Here is an 18,428-nt window from a genome sequence, read left to right as displayed (position 1 = left end):
GGTGAAGTGACATGCCCATCATAACATGTGCTCACAGCTTTTAGCGAACAGTGGGAACCAGAAGGCTCTTGGGGTCTATATGCTACCTTCCTATCATCATATCTCACTGTGTCCTGTATGCTGACCCCTGTGACCTACAGCGTTCTCTGTATCAATTGCTCCATTATAGCTCCTTGCAGGTCCCTGCATGATTTAGCTCCACCTAGGACTCTTCAGCATGGCTTTCGGACGGACACTCTCCCTATGTCCGTCTAAAAGCCACGCCTCTTCCTATGTGAGGCCATTCCCAGCTCTTCAGCAGACCCCGTGTCTGAGCCCTCTGTGGGTCCTGATCTCAGGACCACACTTTTGTACACCTTGGGACACAGCAAGGAACACTTGATTGTACTCTGTCACATCCCAGAGATGAGGCGTACTGGCTCCTGTCTCATAGGAGCATGAAATTCTAGACCTTTCCGCTTCTTGACAAGGCTGAGTAGGCTAGCCCAGGGAGCAGTGCAGCCAGGTACAGGCGAGAAACCCGGCACCATGTAACATGTGGACATCCAAAGCTGCACTCAACACATTAAAACTGAGTAGACTAGAGAACAAGAAGACCTCTTACGTGCCACAAGCACACGCTTACACTTTCATCCTGTTCTAATATACCAGCACTCACATAGAGACACAGACATGCAGATTCACGTGCACACAAACATACACCCATACAAACAACACACTATATTCATACAGCTCTCAGAAACTTAAACACTCACATATCCTGACACACTCAGACAGTCATTCACCACAGTGAACTTCCACGTGCACACTTACCACACTCCCACACATGCACATATACACAATACACTTTTATCTTCACATATACAAGTCTTACACATACCATACACACAGGCTTACACACACACACACACACACACACACACACACACACACACACACTGTCTTGCAGAGAAGCTGCCTGTCTAAAATGTTAGAGCAAATAAACAAAAGAAACAGCTCTTCCCTGTGCCTGGAACCACTATGAAGCATCATGTAGCCTAAGCGCACACAATCTATGTTTTTACAAATGCAGAAGCCGAAAGCCTATTGCAGTGTGGCTCAAAGACTATTGGAGGCTCTAGGCCCCCATCAAACGCAGTTAAAAATCCTTTCTGGGAAAATCCTGCATTCATCCCAGTTTCAAAGAATTTTCAGGAAGTTCCAAGGAAAATAACCAGCTCTCTGTTAGAGAATCAAAGATCACCAGTGACATAAGGAGACAACGCAGAAGTCAGCAGAAACAATGGGCTCAGACTCGGGCGGTGGCCGAGGGTGGAACATCAGACACCAAGCACAACATAGCTGCTTGGGATCCACACCAGCCAGGGAGGGGGATGTTTACAAAAGACTCCATCTGTTCGCCTACAGATGAAAAGTCTGCTGTTCGTATTTTAAGTCAAGGAGGCAGAGCCCAAGGTGATTAAAGATTTGAAGGGAACATGAGTCTGAAGAAATTAGCCTGGCTCAGGGTAAAAGAGGCAAAGTAACTCAGAATGATTCTGCAGACTAGCGATGGTGTAAGATTGGCACAGACCCCTTGTTGGCATGAGAGGAGGGGGAGGTGGGCATAGGTAATACTGAAAGGGTTAACGGTCCTTTCCGGGCATGAGGAAGGACAGAGGCTGGATAAGCAGAATAAACAGGAAGAACCCACACTGGGGTGTGTCATAGAAAGCAACAGCCTGCCAAAGTCAAAACGAGGTGGGAGAAGTCGCCTGAGCAAGGAGACCAACAGTCTCGTGTCGAGTTAGGGTTAGGGGAGGCTCAGCCTTGTTGGCAGCAGCAAACAGTCCAGAGGCAGAGCCCTTCACAGGCCGAGCCCTTCACAGGCCTGAGAGGAAGGACCTGACCCATAACGAGCAAAGTCAAGGTGACCATGGACCCTGCTTGGGTAACATGGTTTGGTGGAGGCCACTCAGGTGGGTGGCATGAACCACACCCAGATACATAATGTGGGCAGGGCAATGGCTGTTATCTGCCTCAGCAAGCCTATTCCCAGACCTCCTGGGACGACAGACCCGGCTCTCTGGTGCCTCTTCCTCATACCTTAACTGTCGAGGATATCCTCCTGTCTCCTGCAGAAGTGGTGACAGCAGGTGTGTCAACTGTAGTTGCTGCCAGGCATGGCAGATGTGGAACGGGGGCTGGGAGCAGGGGACAGGGGGCAGGGCACAGGGGGTCTCTATGGCTGCCTTTCCTGACCTTGGAGGGAAGGGCAGTGATGGCCTCTCTGACATGGATTTGTATGAAGGGATGTATATGGACCCAGGCCCAGTGATCTCAGCTCCTGCTTTCATATGGAGAGCATCTATTCTTCAAGGGACTTCAAAAGGGAAATCTTGCTACTGGTGTGTGCAGAACACTTGGATGTGCATCCAGACTCCTTTGGAGCAGGGCTCTCAAAGAACTCCTTTAGCTTCAGTTGTAAAGTGTCACCTCTCCAAGACCACGCCCTTCTCAGGAGGTCCCACGTCCATTGACAGATCAGTAGACCAGACCCAGATACCTCCCAAGGCCTGTAACTCTATTCCCTGAGACTACACTTCGAGTAGGCAAGACTATGGATCTCTGGTGGTGTCTGGCTAGGAGCTTAAGGACAGCTATGTGACACAGGTCCTTTAAGCAGCCTCTCTGTGCAGCCAACAATGTCCCACATCAGAGCCAGGAATGACCCAAGAACCCTCCAGTCTTGTTCTTCTTTCCCTAAGGGGAGAGGGGACTGAGCTGTCCCTCATGACACAGACTGCTGTGACCAAGAAGGTGGATGGTGAGGTCTTCTACCAAGAAGGATTGTATGAAGCCAGCATCCCCCTGCCTGATCCTTGCTGCCCACCTACCACGGTCGGCTCTGGGGACCAGCGACATACCTCCCGCAGCTCCAGCTCACCCTGCAGGCGGAGCAAGCTGTGTGTTGTTCTGGCCAGTTCCCTTGCCAGTGTGTCATTGGCCTTCTGCATGTGCTCCAGCTGTCCCCGCAGGAGGGTGTTTACTTGGGAGAGGCCCATGCTCCTAGATGGACAAAACCCACAGCTTCATGTGTGGTGACTTCCTAAGGAGGCACACGGAGCCTGGGGGTCCAAACTGTGGGTCTAAACCAAGGGCCTACACGGTGCCCCGAGGCTCCCGTGCTTGCTCAGGTGCACGCCCCCGCCTGTGCTCCCAAGTGGCACCAACCACCTACAATGAGCCCCACACGAAGCCAGCATCAGAAGAACTCTCCCCAGGGCCAGCTCAGCATCATCTTTCCTTCCCAAGACTCCTGTTCTCCCAAGTTCTCCCTTACCCCTGGCCACTCCTTTCCCTGTAAGAAATTTATAAAGTACGGGAGGCTCAAAGGGAGCCTTGGAGGGGCAGGCTGGCAGGAGCTGGGCACCTCTGGGAGATGCTAGCCATCCTGTCAGCTTTTCAGGCATCAGGCTCCCCTGGGGCTCTTCTTCCCCCTCAACATGGGTTTTCAAAATGCTCTTCAGCATTTTCTCCCTCGGCCAGAATCCTGGAGGATAAGCCAACCGCAGGATGTTGGTGACGGCGAGATCGGCTCAAGTGGGGCTCTAAGGGCTGTTTCTGGGACTGGGGTGTGGTGCATTCTTGCCAAGTCTGAACAAAAGGGCCTGTTGACATCGGAGAGGCTTGGAGCCAAGAGTTCTGCCGTTGTGGTTGGCGTGGTAGGGGGAGCTAGAGAAGGGCACCCAGGATTGTGTATGCCAATGGCTCATGGTTGACTGTGGTAACCCACCAACAGTGATGGCCAAGCCTCCTGGCATCGCACTCAGGGAATGGGGTCAGGGAGCCTTTGGCAATGGCTGTGCCTTGGGAGGCTGCCCATGAGCCCAAACCTACTCCTGCAGTGGATGGGGAGGAGTGAGCAGATTTCCCCTCAGTTGCTCTGGGCCTGACATGGATGCTCCCATGTCCAGGGGTGGGAATATATACTAAGGAGTGTGGGCAGAGGACAACAAGGCCATCTCTAATGCCGGCTGTCACTTGTAGATGGCCTCTCTTAAGAACCCTGGCCCCAACTTTGGGGTATTAAGGCTTCAAGCCTCTCCGATGTCTTTGCTTCCTGTACTCAGGGGTAAAGGTAAACACTATTAAAGAGACTGAAAGGAGTCTCTCTCACCCAGCAGTGATGAGAGGGCTCTCAGGTCTGTACTATCTGTGCCTTGGCCTGTGCCACAGGGAAGAAAGGGAAGGGAAGAGAAGGGAAGGGAAGGGAAGGGAAGGGAAGGGAAGGGAAGGGAAGGGAAGGGAAGGGAAGGGAAGGGAAGGGAAGGGAAGGGAAGGGAAGGGAAGGGAACCTGCTGCCCACTCTACAGACTGCCCTTTCTCTCCCCTCTCGCTCTCCCTGGCCCTGAGGGTGAGAAGCTGTATGTGAGGATATGGGAATTATTTCCAGTGGAAAGCAAGGGGGAGCGGCATGGTACCCAGCTCTACTTGACGGTGACCCCTCCTTCCAAGGGTCCTTCCCCTGTGCCAATTTTCACAGTCAAAATTAATTCAGAATAGCTTTGATGGGTTGGCCAGTAGTTGTGAGGCAGAGTGAGGTCTGCCCCCTCTGGGATGATGGCCGCACTCCTGCAACCCCGATAGCCTGTCCATTGGGCCTCACCTCTGCTGTGAGGCCTCCAGCCGGCTAAGGGCCTCCTCCAAGTCCATGCTATGTTCCAGCTCTGACTTTCGAAGCCGGGCCTCAGTGGTATCCAGGCGGGCCTGCAGCTAGGAAGGAAGGTGAGCCCACCTGGTCTACCTCTCTCTAGTCATCCAGGTAGGACGTCTTTGACATAAAGCTCACTCTGGGCAGAGGCAGGAGACAGGACCTCCCAGGGACCTGTTTATACCCTGCTTCTCTGTCCAGTGCCTGTGGCCCACAGAGGAGGGGGAAGGGAAGCATACTGGTTGAGCGGATGATGCTTGGGTGCTATTAGTCCTGGGAATACTATGGAAGTGGTGGGAGCAGCAGGGGGCAGGGCTCCGGAGGTCCCTGGAGATACTTCACTCCAGGTGGCTGGAGCAGGGACAGCTGAAAAGCAGGCTCTGCCATGCCTGCATGGGGCATGAATGTGGACCCTCTGACCTGACCTATTTTCCAAGCTGTACCTCCACTCTCAACCCCCATTCTTAGGAGGTGGGAACTAACTCACATGAAGCCAAGTCCCCTTGCTACCAATACAGAGTATTATCCCAAGGGGCTAGGAAAGGAGGCTGGGAACATGCGGGAGTCAGGAAGGCACACCCAAGGCCTACCGCTCAGAGCCTCTCAGCCATTACTATAGTGGGGATCTGAACCCAGAGCCTAGGAAGTCATGGGGTCCAGGAAGTTCTGGGAAGAAAATACAAAGCGCAGCAGGGCACGGTGATGGGACACAGGAGTGGCCGATGGCCAAAGACCTGTTTCCCAGCCACCAGCAGTGTGACATTTGGGATCAGAGGACTCCAATGATAAGGCACAGTATTGTCATCTGAGGAGGACATGCTGGACACCCCTCGCCCAGTTCCCCCTGTGTGCTGGGGAGAGTTTGGGGCAGGGTCTCCTAGCACCCCCATGTAGCTGGCTCTGGGCTGAGCTCTGACTCATGGCTTATTAGTTTACTCCTCTTTGGAAGGACATCTGCAGCTTCTATTCCCTGAGGTCCCTTCCCAACATCTCCCGCCCTGTGCTAGGAAGATCCCTACCCCCAGAATGCACTAGGGCAGAGGCTCACAGGAAGAGTAGCTTCATGGAGCTCCTGAGCGAGGCCGTGATAAGAAGGTCCTCGCGGTCTTTCTTAGAGGGACTCTAGGGAATGGAGCTAAAGAAAACAGCATTTCCCATGCTTGGTGGAAAGGGCATCAGAGAACTGGGACCCAGCGGCAGGTGGGCATCTTAGGGCTAATGTGGTTGTACTCGGAGACATGGGCAAGGCATGGCCAAGCATGGCAAGCCTCTGGTTTGTCACCATTACATGCTGTAGGACGAGCAGATCCAGGGCGGGACTGGGCCTGGGCATGGTTGTAAGGCATTAGGGTGGTTGGTTCTCAGCCTTCCTAATGCTGCGACCTTTTAATACAGTTCCTCATGTTGTGGTGACCTCCCCAGCTATAAACCATTTTGTCGATATTTCATGACTGTAATTTTGTTACTGTTGTGAATCATAATGTAAATATATTATGTGCAATATATCTGCTATGTGACCACCCCCCAGGCGGGCACAAGAACCATTGTGTTGGGGAACACTGGCCAGGGCTGAGCCTTAGCTTCCTCATCTGGCCTGCCACACAGAGCTCGGGCTAGGTACATGGATGGCCTGGTGGTAGATGCTAGGGAGTCAGAGCCCCCACTCTTCTCCCTTCCCTGTCCTGTCCTTCAGTTCTGCTTCTGAAGCTCTCGTGACTCGGAGAGAATAACGTGTGCAAAGGGCTCCGGCCTGGACAACGCCTTCACTTTTCTGCCCGGTTTTCTTTATCTTCATAGAAAAAGGCATCCCCTGGCCCACAGGCATCCCCCCAAACCTCTGGTTGAAGCCTATACCTCAGAAGTCACCCCTCACTTCTCCCATTCCAAGACCTGGCAGTAAGTAGGTGCATGAGAAAGGGCTGGGGGCTGGGGCAGAAGTGTTTGCACACAGGCTCTGCCTGGGGTGTGAGGCCAGCCCTTCCTGGCTCTCCCTTCTGTTCAGAAGCTGGCTCTGTGATTATGACTGACAAAGCCCTGGGACCAGTGGGTCATCATTGACCAGGTCACACCATAGGGCTCCTGGAGCAGACATATGTCTGAAGGGGACATCGGTTTCACTTGCTTATGACTAGCCCATCTATTGCCCAGGTCCCGAGACTAACTAACGGACCCACCACTATAATCACCAGTCCTGGGAGGTGGTCCCTAACAAGGGCTCGACCGGGAGCACTGGCCGGCAGATACCAGCTGCACACTCACCCTCTGGCTGACCGTGTGACACCTGCTAACCAGTTCCTCCCGCTCAGCATCTGCCTGAGCCAACAGGTCCTCCAACCGGGCCAGCTCCTCTTGCAGGAGTTCGCTCTCCTCCTGTGTATGGGTTGTAGTAGCTGGCAGCTCCCGCAGCCCTGTGGTGAGCACAGCATCAAGATCAGGCCAGGGCCCTCCTCAAACATCCTACTTCTAGGTTTGTACCAACAGGAGAGAGCTTCCATAAGGAACTTCACTTCCTCTCCTGTAACGAAGCACCCTTCCTACCCTTATTGCCTTTAGTAAACATCTTTAACTTTCTCAGACTCATGCACGGCCAGGCCAAGTCCCTACCCATGAAAGCATGTGTGAAGGACACTGGGTACCACCCATCGTGTCTGGCTCCTGAGCAGTAGTGGAAATGCTGCTTTGGGGTAGCAGGACCCTGCCACCAGAAAGATTGCTTTTCCAAATATGCAGCGGTGTTTCTCTGTTCTTTCCCAACAGTAGCCTGGGGCCATCAGAAGATTAGACAGGCCCTTGCGACACAAAGGGGTCATCAAGACCCCAGCAGAAGGGAGCCATGAGCTCAAGTGGGGGACAGGGAGCCTGACTCCTATTTGGCCTCCATGCAGGGATGAACTCCTCGGAGCCTGTTCCTGCAGTGTGATCGTAGGATGTGCATGGGGCTGGATGGAGGGCAAAGACAAAGTCCAGGATGTCTGGGCTCAACTTAAACTGAAATGTCAATCTTTAGGATTTTCACTCTGGAGGGAAAAAAAAATGAAGATGGATAAATTCAAGACACAATGACATAACGGTGTCACAACACAGAGATCACCTCCATATAGCATTGATAACAGCCTCTGTATGACTCCTGGGGACCCAATGGGGAGATTGTTTCCCATTTGGGAAAAATGGGGCTAGGAGAGTCTGGGATGGGCAGCAAGGGCCACAGACAGTCCTAACGGTATGGCTCCCTAAGGTCAGACTCCAGTGTGCTGCTCTGAGGTCCCACAGGTACCTGAGCAGCTTCAGCACCCTCACCTGAGAGTGGCTCTTCCACCAGGCTGCTTGATACGATCTCTCGGATACGGGCTGGCACAGGGGTGGGTAAGGCCCGCTGGCTTTCTCCACGGACAGTCAGTGCCCGGTCCTCCCTGCTGGCCATGGGGCTCAGGATGGTGTCTTCCAGCTTCTGAAAAACACCCAGAGCTCTGGTTCTTGCAGGCCCTGAGCGACCTGCAGGCCCCTCGCGCAAGCTCACTGGGGTCAATGAGTGCCACCACATGGTCACTTCCATGTAGCAAAGAGTCCTGGGGATAGCAAAGTGGGGCATGACTGGTCACTCAAGCCACATTCCTTAAGTCTGCCCACTTGTGGGGTGGCATTGTGCCAGCCTCAGGCCGTGCTTTGGCAGAAATGAGGTGATCAAGAAAATGGCTGTTTGCGAGGCTTCCTAGCTGAGGTCAGCACAACTCACCTCGAAGCCTTTTTCTAGCGCTAAGCAGATTGGGCTAAGTCCTGGGCCGACTCAAACTAAAGGGCGGGCACTTTCTCTAGTCGCTCAGTAGAAAACATGAGGCTTGTGGTTGACTGACCGCAAGCGTGTGGCGCCCCTTCCCAGCTATCTAAGCAGCTTGCCGGTCACTCTTCTCGAGTTAGAGCCGTCTCCTGTCTTCAACCCTCTGGTGTTGCAACATCAGAGCCAATAAAAAACTTGTTCCGGAATGGTTTCTTTGTCCGCATTGTGGTCTTTAGCATGAGCAACACGGGCTGGACTGGCTGAATGAATTAGAGACAAGACCTCAAGCTTCTAAGTCTTAGCAGAAGTAGCTAGAAGTAGAAGCAGCTGCATTAAAGGGTGCGAGGAGCCAAGAAGCCTGACACCTGGAGCCGTGAGCCATTCTAATGCCGGGCATGGCAGCTGAAGTGTTCAAGATAGCAACTGAGGGCAGAAACTCGTAAGTGAAGAAAGCTAACGAGAAAGTCAGAACTCAGTGAAGAACCCAAGGGTGGAGCCTAGACTTGGTAGACTGCAAGCCCCAGAAGAATCTGGAAGAGCTACTGAGGGTTCTAGAGGCAAGTTGGGGTACCTAGAACGGAGGACACCGGCAGGTAGTCTGAGCCCAGAGCAATGGCCCTTGGTCTCAAGCACCCAAAGCAATAAACTTCAGACTGAAAGCTTGGAGCCATAAGCCTCTTGGTCCCAAGACTTAGTGCGACTGTGGGCCTCTGGCTTTGGAAACTCAGGCCCTAAAACTCAAGGTCATCAGCTTCTTGTCTACCTAGACATGGTGTTTGGTCTCTCAGATTCTCAGCAACATTTTCTTGAGGGGAGGCACAGTTTTTGGGAAACAATGGGCCTAGGATTGAGACCTTGTTAGGTCCTGTGGGCAGACTTGTTCCGTGTCAGCTGGAAACTTCCAGATATGGGACAATATGATGAGGATTAAGAACAACCCACAGTGGCCCACCTGCCCTGTGCATGAAGGATGTTTGAATTAGAGGCATTGGGCTAACGACTGGTGATGGACGCCGGCAGCTCCACTCCCAGAGCTCCCCAGGGTAGCAGCCACAGTGGAACTCCCCAGATCCCTTTCCCACCTAGGGCTCCTTCAGGTGACACTCAGTGGTCTCCTGACTCCCACCGACAACCTTTTCTATCTGGAGCCCTGCTGGTTCTGACTCTCAGGCCTGTGTTGGTGGGGAGGTCCCGCTTCTCCAAGCGGCCCCCCTTCCTTATCCATACCTCCTCTTGACTGTAGCCAGGCCTCTTTCTACTCTGAATCCTGAACATCTCTGTGGAGATAAACCAGGACTTTCACTTAGTCCTCCTAAATATAATGACCACCCCCACCTTCTTTCTGAGACAGGGTTTCTCTGTGTAGCCCTAGCTATCCTGGAATTGGCGCTGTAGGCCAAGTTGACCTCGACTGTAGAGATCCACTTGCCTCTGTCTCCTGAGTGCTGGGATTAAAGGTGTGTGCTACTGCCCAGTTGACTCCTCTCTTAGGTTAGTCACATTGGAGTCTCCCCAGTATCCAAATTCTCCAGGGCCCTGGACAGGGCCTGTCCTAGTCTCCCAAGAACCCTTCAAAGGTCAAATGCTGCAGATGAATGAGTTCAGGGCCTGGCTAGTCTGCCCCTTCAGGCTGGGCAAAGGCTTACTTTCTTAAGGTTTTGCATTTACTCCCCTAGGTGGTCTTGGAAGGTGCCTTCACTTTGCTTCCCTCCAGAGGACCTCCCAGTCTTGCTCTGAGTGGGTGGTAAACAAATTTCCTTGGGTGCAGCAGCTCCACTGGTGAGGAACAGAGCTCTGCTTGCTACATCTTCCCAAGACCACCAAGGCCTCGCCTGCTTTTCTAAGAGTTGGAAGCGCCTAGTCGTGGCTGCCCTGTTTTGCATAGGAGAAACCTAAGGCCTAGTGGGGTAGCAAACAGCACCCCAGGCCCCCAGATTAAAGACGTGATGCTGGCTCCTTTTAGAGGTTCCCTCCAGGCCGGAAGGAGCCTGCCTCCCCTCCCTCCTCTCCCCGGAGCATCAACGGCGCCACCCGCTAACGGGAAAGCAGCAGCGCAGCACAAACTTGACTCATTCCTAACGTTTACAGAGGGTCACTTATTAGCCGGGACGTCCCGAGAGGCGCTGGGGGCGTAATAGGTTCCAGCTGTGGCCGGGTGCCTGCGATGGGTCGACGCCCAGCCAGAGCAGGAGGGGTGCGGAGGGGGAACGGGAGGGGCGCGTCCCTGGCAGCCCGCCCTCCCCTCCCGCCTCTGGTCCCTAGCGGCGCGCGGGAGGATTGCAAGCGGGGGCCGCCCCGCCTCCACACAAACGGCTCGGGGGAGGGGCGCGGGGCTCTGCTACATCCTGCGAGGAGGTCTGTGCTGACCCGGGCTTGGATCTCGTGGGATCTTACCCGGGACCGCCTCTTTCCCCATCCCCAAGTCTGGCCCGAGGTGGGGAGTGGGACTAGGGGAGTTTCCAGCGTGTGCCCCACAGACTTTGTCCATGTTGCCACCAGTGGCCTCCCAGCCTGGGTGGGTCACCATCTCCAGGGCCAGGATTTTTCCTATCCAGCCTGGTTTGGGGGAAGGTTCTAGCGGGACCTGGATAGCCTCCTGGGGGGGGGGGGGATCCTCGGACTTTTGGAAGGACGCCAAGGTTTGGCAAAAGGAACTTCCATGGTCACTTTCCTAAAAGACATCGGATTCAGATGAGCTGGTCCACGTTCGCTATTGTGGACCAGCTCCTTCCTATTGTGTTGCCCAGCTTAACCTATGCCAAAGACCCCAGGGAGGCCACCGCCCCTGTCAGTGGCCTATGCATGTAGATCTAGCCCCAAGAGGGTTTGTTTGAGACAGTGGGGACAAACGCCATTGTCTCCTATTCTGTGGTTGTGTGGAGGGAGTCCCATCTAGAGGACTGACCTCTTTACCTCACTCTCAGAGTCAGAGCAGAACTCCCTTCTAAGAGAACTGAGGAGGGGTCCCCGCTGTGCCATCAAATGAAAGGTGACCACGGATATATCACACCACCGTCAGTGAAGTGATGGATTATGAAATTCAGGCAATCCTGGGTTCCAGGGCCCCAGGGGCTGTTGAGTGAAGGCTGGGGTTCAGGTCTGGAAAGGAGGGAGGCTAAGCACCAACTGCCTACACTTCCCAATAGTGCCCCAACACTACCCACCACCCCCCTGGTCCCCTGGGAATGTAAACTGCTCAGATCTTCCTTGTAAACTGGCCTCCCCATTCTCCTGTGGCCTAGGAACCTCACACTGCACTTTTGCCCTTGCCTAGAGACTGACAGGAATGGGGAGTTCTGGGGGGTGGGGTATGCATCCTCCCTCACTCTTGATCTTGACTCAAACATTGTGTGGGGGGGCAGCAGTTGTTGTGGATGAGAGGATGAGGTCAGGGGCAGGGCTCCAGTCCTCGGTGTGGGTTCATATCCAGGAAAGGAGCCTATCACAAGGATGGGCTCCAGATCAGGCCCTTTCCTATCCTCCGAGGCTCCTGCCCCACAGCCATGACCCTTCCAGATTTGGGATGGTGATCACCCTGAAGGGTTATCCAGGTGACATCTAAGCACAACCCACTGCTAAGGACCGGTGGGGATCCCAGACTCAGAGGAGCAAGGCCTCTTTCAGTCCCCAGTGCTCTGCCTGGGCTGCTGTCTAGGTAGGGCAGGAGGGAGAGTCAAAGTGTGTTTACTGCAGGGGGCTTCTTGAGCAGGGTTTGGGTGGCCTCTCACTGTTGCAGAACAGAGCACACAGAGACAGGCACCCCAAGTGGTCCCAGCGGGTAGCCTGGTACCTTCTGGGATGCAGGTGAAGGATAAAAAAACAAAAAACAAGACAAAGCAAAACAAACAAACAAAACTCATTAAACTCTCCAGGGGTGTAAGAGGGCTGGCTTCCATGCTCCCATCTGAACCAGAACCAAGCAGGAACTGCAAAGGCGTGCGTGTGAAGCTCCCACTACCCCTAAGTTCCCCTTGATGGACTCCCCGGAGTCCTCTTACAGTGCCAGCAGCACTGGCCTACTCCCTGAGCACCGTCAGGGTCTTCCTGTGGCAGGGCTGGTGTGACATGGAGACAAAGGGGGTCAACAGCAGAAAGGGCAAAGCTAATTCACAGCGTCTTGCTCACGACTGTGGTCACAAACAGGGGGACCGTCTAGGTGCTGGTACTCAGGGGAGGGCAGAATGGACTTAAAAAGGAGCTTGGCTGCTTCAGGTGTGGAGAAAGGCAGAACTCACCCATACCTTTCAAATAAAGAACTCAGTAGCAAGCAGGACAGGGCCCCCCAAAGTCTCCGAGGGAGAGGGCATTCAACAGACAAGCCCAATGTAACATGGGTGCTATCTCAGGCCCTAATCTAGGCAGTAGGCAGGATATGACTGGGTGACGGAGTCCTAGAGCCGAGAGCTGTCCTGTCTCTATCTCAGTGCAGTGCAGGGGTAGCTAGGCTTGCTGCTAATGTCTGAATGCTGAGCTCCAACAGTGCCCCCGTGTGGCCCCATCCAGTACTGCAGAAGGGCTGCAGGGCCTACCCAGCAGCTGGAACGCAGGGGCTCCATCATGATGGACAGTATGAGAACCTATGACAGTGTGTGAGTTGAGGCAGGTTAGGTTGTTTGTAGTTCCTTAGCGCTGTCCACTGTCCAGGAGCAGATGTTTTTAAATCAGTTATCTTGGAAATTCTGCCCTTCTCCCTCTGTGTGGGAAAGCCTGGGCTGGGCAAGTTTAGCACTGCTGGCAGGGTCTGTGTTAGTTCTGAGACTCAACCCTGGGTCCCCAGATACCTGTGGGACTAGTTTTCTGGACAGCCAGGTCTCTGAATATTCCCCTGCCTTGTGTGCACCTGGTTGGATGCCCATGGACCCTCTTGCACCCCCTCAGTGAATTGGCCTGATCAAGAGCAGGCCCAATTGTAGGCACAGAGCACTTTGTCCTCCTGCAGAGGGTTTGGTCGGTACCCCTGGACTCGGTACCTGGTAATGCCTACTTCTGTGTCTCACAGGCTGGCTTTACATCTGTTTTGACTGACACCCCTCACTCCCACCCCTGACTATATCTGTCAAGCTGGGGTATGGGCATTGATTGCCCCTGGAGCAGGAGCGTCTAAAGTCATGAGGGGACTAGATGTTGGTGCAGGGGTTGAGGATGACGGGGACAACTTATCCTTCCACCCCCATCACAATGCTTGGCATCCAAACAGGCTCAGACAGGTTCCCAACACAAGTAATTGGGAGCCGTGTTGGAATGGCCAAAGGTATGATTCACTAACTACAAAATGACTCACAGCAGGGAATGCTCAGCAGGATGGAGATGCTGTCTGTCTTGTCTGCTCCTATGTCCCGACACCCGCACAGGCATCCTGGGGAAGACAGCAGGCCCGTAGAGCAAGCAAAGGTCCCGGATAAAGAGCAAGGAGACAGGAGGAAGCAGAGAGAGGGGAGGTGGGATAGACATGGTAGAAAACTTGAGTGCCATTGTCAAGGTTTGGGATGTTCTGCCGAGGAGGGCGGGGCCTGTCTCTGGAACACGGGTAAGAGAAGTCTGAGCAGAAGATGTGGTCCATCTGGTCAGTGCAGTGGTATTGGTGTCTGAACATGTGGCCCTGGGAACAGAGCTAGTCGGTGTGTCCTTCCCTAGCTGGCATGTGGTTAGCACCTTGGCCAGGCCACATTTGGGCCACCATCAGCTCCTGTCCTTGAGCGGGCTGCCCTCCTGGGACCGCACACCCTTGATCTTAGGAGCGAGGAGTGACTTTGAAAGGGGAGTGTGAGGGGGAGTCGCTGGGTCCCTGGGGAACTCCAGAATGGCAAAGGCAGGGTGAGAGCTCTGGATCTTTCTGCCCACCCCCAAGACATCTGGTGATCTAGTACTTCAGTCCCCGGGGATATAATCAGTAGTATTTACACAGGAAGCACCCATGAATGCCCCAGTGAGGGGCTTGGTGTGGCTGCAGGGCTGGGGCCAGCGTGTACCCCGGCATCTGCTCTCCCAGGCATCACGTTGTAAATTTCCCTGAAGGCACCCTTTAAATCATCGACAGGTGATGCCTGAGTGTTTTGGGGGGAATCTTTGATTTAGCTAGCCAGTCAGAGGGCAAAGGGCAGCAAACGACGACAGTGTCTAACGTGTTTCCTCCTGTAAGGCTAGGCCCTAGCACTACCCCTGGGTAGCTGGTATTAGAACAGGTGGGTCCAGAGCGTTGACGAATCAGCTGTGGTCAGCAGTTGAATGAGTGGTGGGTGAGAACAGTTCCTACAGCTAACGTCTTGCTTTAGACACATGTGTTCGCAAAAGAAAGTGGGGAATGTAAAATAGGGGAGTCACTGAAAAATAAGGCAGGTTCTTGTGGATTTAGCGCTGGATCCCTCAATTCTTCTAGGACAGGCCCTATAAAAATGAAACCAGAGATCCAGGCATTTGAGCCTGTAGCCCACTGATGCTCTCAGTGGTCCATGGAGGAATGACTTGGTGAGCAATGCATGGTCCATCCACAGGAGGGACTGTCCCTCAGCCATGCTATGACCTGGGAGGACCTTGAGAAGACACTATGCTAAGTGAAATAAGTTGACAGACAGTTCCGTCCTCGTGAGGTTCAAATACACAGAGACAGAGAGCAAGCTGGTGGCTCCCACAGGCTGGGAGAGTTGGTGTTTAATGAGAATGACAATTTGGGAAGATGAAACTATGTGGGGGCCTGTATAGTGACAAATGCCTTTGTAAGACTGGCCTATATGCAAGTCTTGAGGGCTGCTGTCTGGACAGTACCACCCCTGGACAGGTGGTCCTTCATTATATAAGAAATCAGGCTGAGCAAGCCACTAAGGAGCATTCCCTCATGGCCTCTGCTTCAGTTCCTGTCTCCAGGTTCCTGCCCTGACTTCCCCGGATGATGGACTACAGCTGTAAGGTGAAATAAACCCTTTCCTCCCCGGGTTGTTTTTGATCATGGTGTTTTATTACAGCGATAGGAACCCCAACTAAGACTAGAGTCATAAATTACCAGCCAAGGAGAAGAAGAAGCTCATGATGCTCTGGGAGACCCCCCTCACCCTGGTTAGTCTAACACTTTCTTGTATTTAAGAAGCATGTCCTAAGTTCTGGACACCTTTTTTTCAGACCCTTTGGAAAGCAGAGGTGGTTGCTCTCTCTGCTTCAGGTCCTGTGATATTAAGAAGTCAGAAGCATATGAGCCACTACCCTTGTTCATGTCTTGCTGCTACGGTGAGCCTGGCCCTCGTATAGATAGAAATGGGGGTCATTTAGGTCATGGAGCTGGAGACAGGACCTCTGACGGGTACTGGTGAGATGCCTGGCTATCGCCCAACATGGCAGAAGCCATTGTGGTGGACGTATGTGTGAAAGAAAAGGGTATATGATGTAGGGAAGGAAGGAGCCGGAGAGTGCAGGAGCCAGATTTGCTACCTTTTTTTTCTTTTTTTTAACAACTCATCCTAGAAGGAAATGGGGGCCAGAAAGAAGCCACCAATCCCTTCTGGGACCAGTACCCTATGACCTAAACACTTTCCACTCTTCATTACCGTCACCCCCTAGACTTCCAGCTCGTGAACCCTTTGGGGGCACATTCAAACCACACCCAAACCATAGCAACAGCTTTTGCCAACAAATATGAAAATTTATAATGGACAAGTTCCCAGAAAACTAGAACTTAACCCAAAAGAAATAGTTCGAAAAGTTCTATGCTGTTAAAGCAACCAAGTCCAGAGTGGGGACTCTTCCCACACCGCTCGCTCGCATCACCTGGGTCTGAGAGGATTCAGGAAGCTCCATCTCCTGGTGCACAGAGAGCCCCTCATTGCATATGCAATTTTAGGGGTCTTTGAACTCACCGAGTCAGTGTGCCCCGCCCATCAGGATCAAGCTCAGGGCTCCCAAGCCTGATCCTTGTCTCCAGTTCTAGCTCTCAAAAGGCCTGGGGGGTGGGGCTCTGGGGCACTGTGCAGAGGCTGTTGGGGGAGGGTGTGCAGATGTGCAGACTCTGGCCAGAGGAAGAGGGATGCTGAGGAGCTCTTCCTGTCTCAGGAGGCAGGTTGATGTCAAAGACCACGCTCCTGGTCATATAGGAAGCTTCCACCACTCAAGCTCTGGCCTTCTCTGGGTCCCACAGTTTCCTGTGTGTAGCCAGAGGAGCTGGAGGTCCCTAGGGTCCTGCCACAAGTCTGATATGCCTATCTGGGTATCTCATGGCGCCTTCCTGCTGCATGCTCACCTGATGTAATTGCACAGAGATCTCAATCACAGCTGTGCAAATAGCGGGTGTGGCCCGGCAGACAGAACAGTCTCACCAGGCCCTGTATGACTCTCAGGTGACAGCTTCCCAGGGACAGTGGGATTAGGTGCAGGCAGAAGCCCCCATCACCGGTGCCCAGAGGTGTTTGCGTCACCCTGGGTTTCTCTCTCAAATCCCCTGGCAAACACACAGTCACTCACTTCCACCCTGAAGCCTCAAAGGAGCTGACCAGGTCCTTACAGGGTGATGTGAAGCTCAGATGTGCTAGGCTGGAGTATTTTGTGAGCTGTGGTGTGCTGACCACTCCTTCTGAACCCACCATCAGTCTTGCTCTCAGAACTTAGCCCGCGACCCTGTCAGGTGGAGCTTGCAGGGTGGCCTCCAATCTCTTGTCTTATTGCATCAGCTAACCTATTTCTTAATTACACTTATTTATTTGTGTGCGGGGTTGATGTGTGTGTGTGTGTGTGTGTGTGTGTGTGTGTGTGTGTGTGTACGCGTGCCATAAGGTATGTGGGGAGGTCAGAGAACAAATTTTGGCATTTGGACCTCTTCACCACATGACTCCCAGGGATCAGACTCGGGTCATCCGACTTGATGGCAACAGCCATCACCCACTGAGCCGTCTCCTCCACCCCAACTGGCTTTAATACTCTGTTTGTGTCATGGTCTGTCCTATGTGGGCAGATGTGTATGCCTATGTGTGCAAAGGTGCTACCATGTCATTTAGCCACTTGTCTCCTTCTGTGCAGCTATTCCTTCCAGGGGATCTGATGCACTGTTTACCTAGGACCACGTCAACCCCCTGCAGCATGGCTTTGAGGGGCTGGGAGCTGGATTAATGAATGCCCTGAGTCAGCAGGACCATCTGGGGCACACTGCGATCCCCAGGGGATGGGCACTGCCTGGCTGGCGTGGTTGGATGATGACGGTGAAGGGCAAGCAGGATGTGGAGGCTTAGGATGAGGTACAGCAGGACCGGCAAGTAGATGAGCTTTGAGGAATGGGAGGCAGCGAGGAGGACGGGGCTGTGGGGATGGGTGATTCCATCAGTGCTGTTTTGCAAGCAAGTTCCATGATGATAGAAAAGAGACTTATGCAGCTTACAGAGTGGGTATTGGGGGGTACCCTCAATTTGAAGTCTCCCTTCCAGTTCAGCTCCAACTGCTCCCATACCTGGCTACCAGAACAGAGGAGCCCCTATTCCCCCCACCTTGATGTGCAGGCTGCAAGCCCAGGGCTCCTTCTGAGCTGCTGCGCCAGTCTAAAGGTCTGTGCTTACACGCTCATATTCACTATGAGCACGTGCTGTGCATGCCCCTGGGAGGTCCAGCAGCCTTCCCTGCAACGTCCTATGGAAAAGTGCTCTCAAGACCTGCTCTCCAGGGGTCACAAAGGGCAGCCACTTCACTGACCTGGATCACGGTGGCCAGCCCCAGCTGAGACTGCTCAGTGGCGTCCCCGTCTTCAGGATTGCTGGAGGTGGAGCTCATTCTGGCCGAGAGCACAGAACCTCAGAGCAGTGCCTGGACTCTTCAGCACGTCTCCTTCTTGAACCTCAACCTCCCAATCCCCTCCTCTCTGTGCCTCCCCACACCGGTGTGCAGTACCTGGGGCCACTATGCTGGTTCTGCCCTGTTGAATTCACTTGCTCCCGGGTGCCCAACTGCCCCACCTTGATTGTGGAGACCACACACCAAACAAGCCCATGAGTG

At 53.6% G+C, this 18,428-nt stretch overlaps 1 protein-coding gene across 1 annotated transcript in view; it reads right to left on the bottom strand.

Moving 5' to 3' along the window:
- Positions 1 to 18,221, bottom strand: part of Crocc2 (ciliary rootlet coiled-coil, rootletin family member 2) — a 62,820-nt gene extending 44,599 nt beyond the window's left edge. Inside the window, exons 1-5 of the mRNA XM_087905706.1 lie at positions 18,129 to 18,221; positions 7,991 to 8,141; positions 6,953 to 7,101; positions 4,649 to 4,755; positions 2,907 to 3,048 (exon numbers count right to left, since the gene is read on the bottom strand). Of these exons, the coding sequence (XP_087761832.1) occupies positions 2,907 to 3,048; positions 4,649 to 4,755; positions 6,953 to 7,101; positions 7,991 to 8,141; positions 18,129 to 18,206 (627 nt within the window). The 5' untranslated portion in view covers positions 18,207 to 18,221. The remainder of the gene's footprint in view (positions 1 to 2,906; positions 3,049 to 4,648; positions 4,756 to 6,952; positions 7,102 to 7,990; positions 8,142 to 18,128) is intronic.
- Positions 18,222 to 18,428: the final 207 nt, after the last annotated feature.

The sequence above is a fragment of the Myodes glareolus genome, chromosome 1 (assembly GCF_982192425.1).
Source record: "Myodes glareolus chromosome 1, mMyoGla1.1, whole genome shotgun sequence".
Lineage (NCBI taxonomy): Eukaryota > Metazoa > Chordata > Mammalia > Rodentia > Cricetidae > Myodes > Myodes glareolus.
The sequence above is the reverse complement of the archived record's forward strand: the minus strand, read 5'-3'. Positions and strand labels throughout refer to the sequence as shown.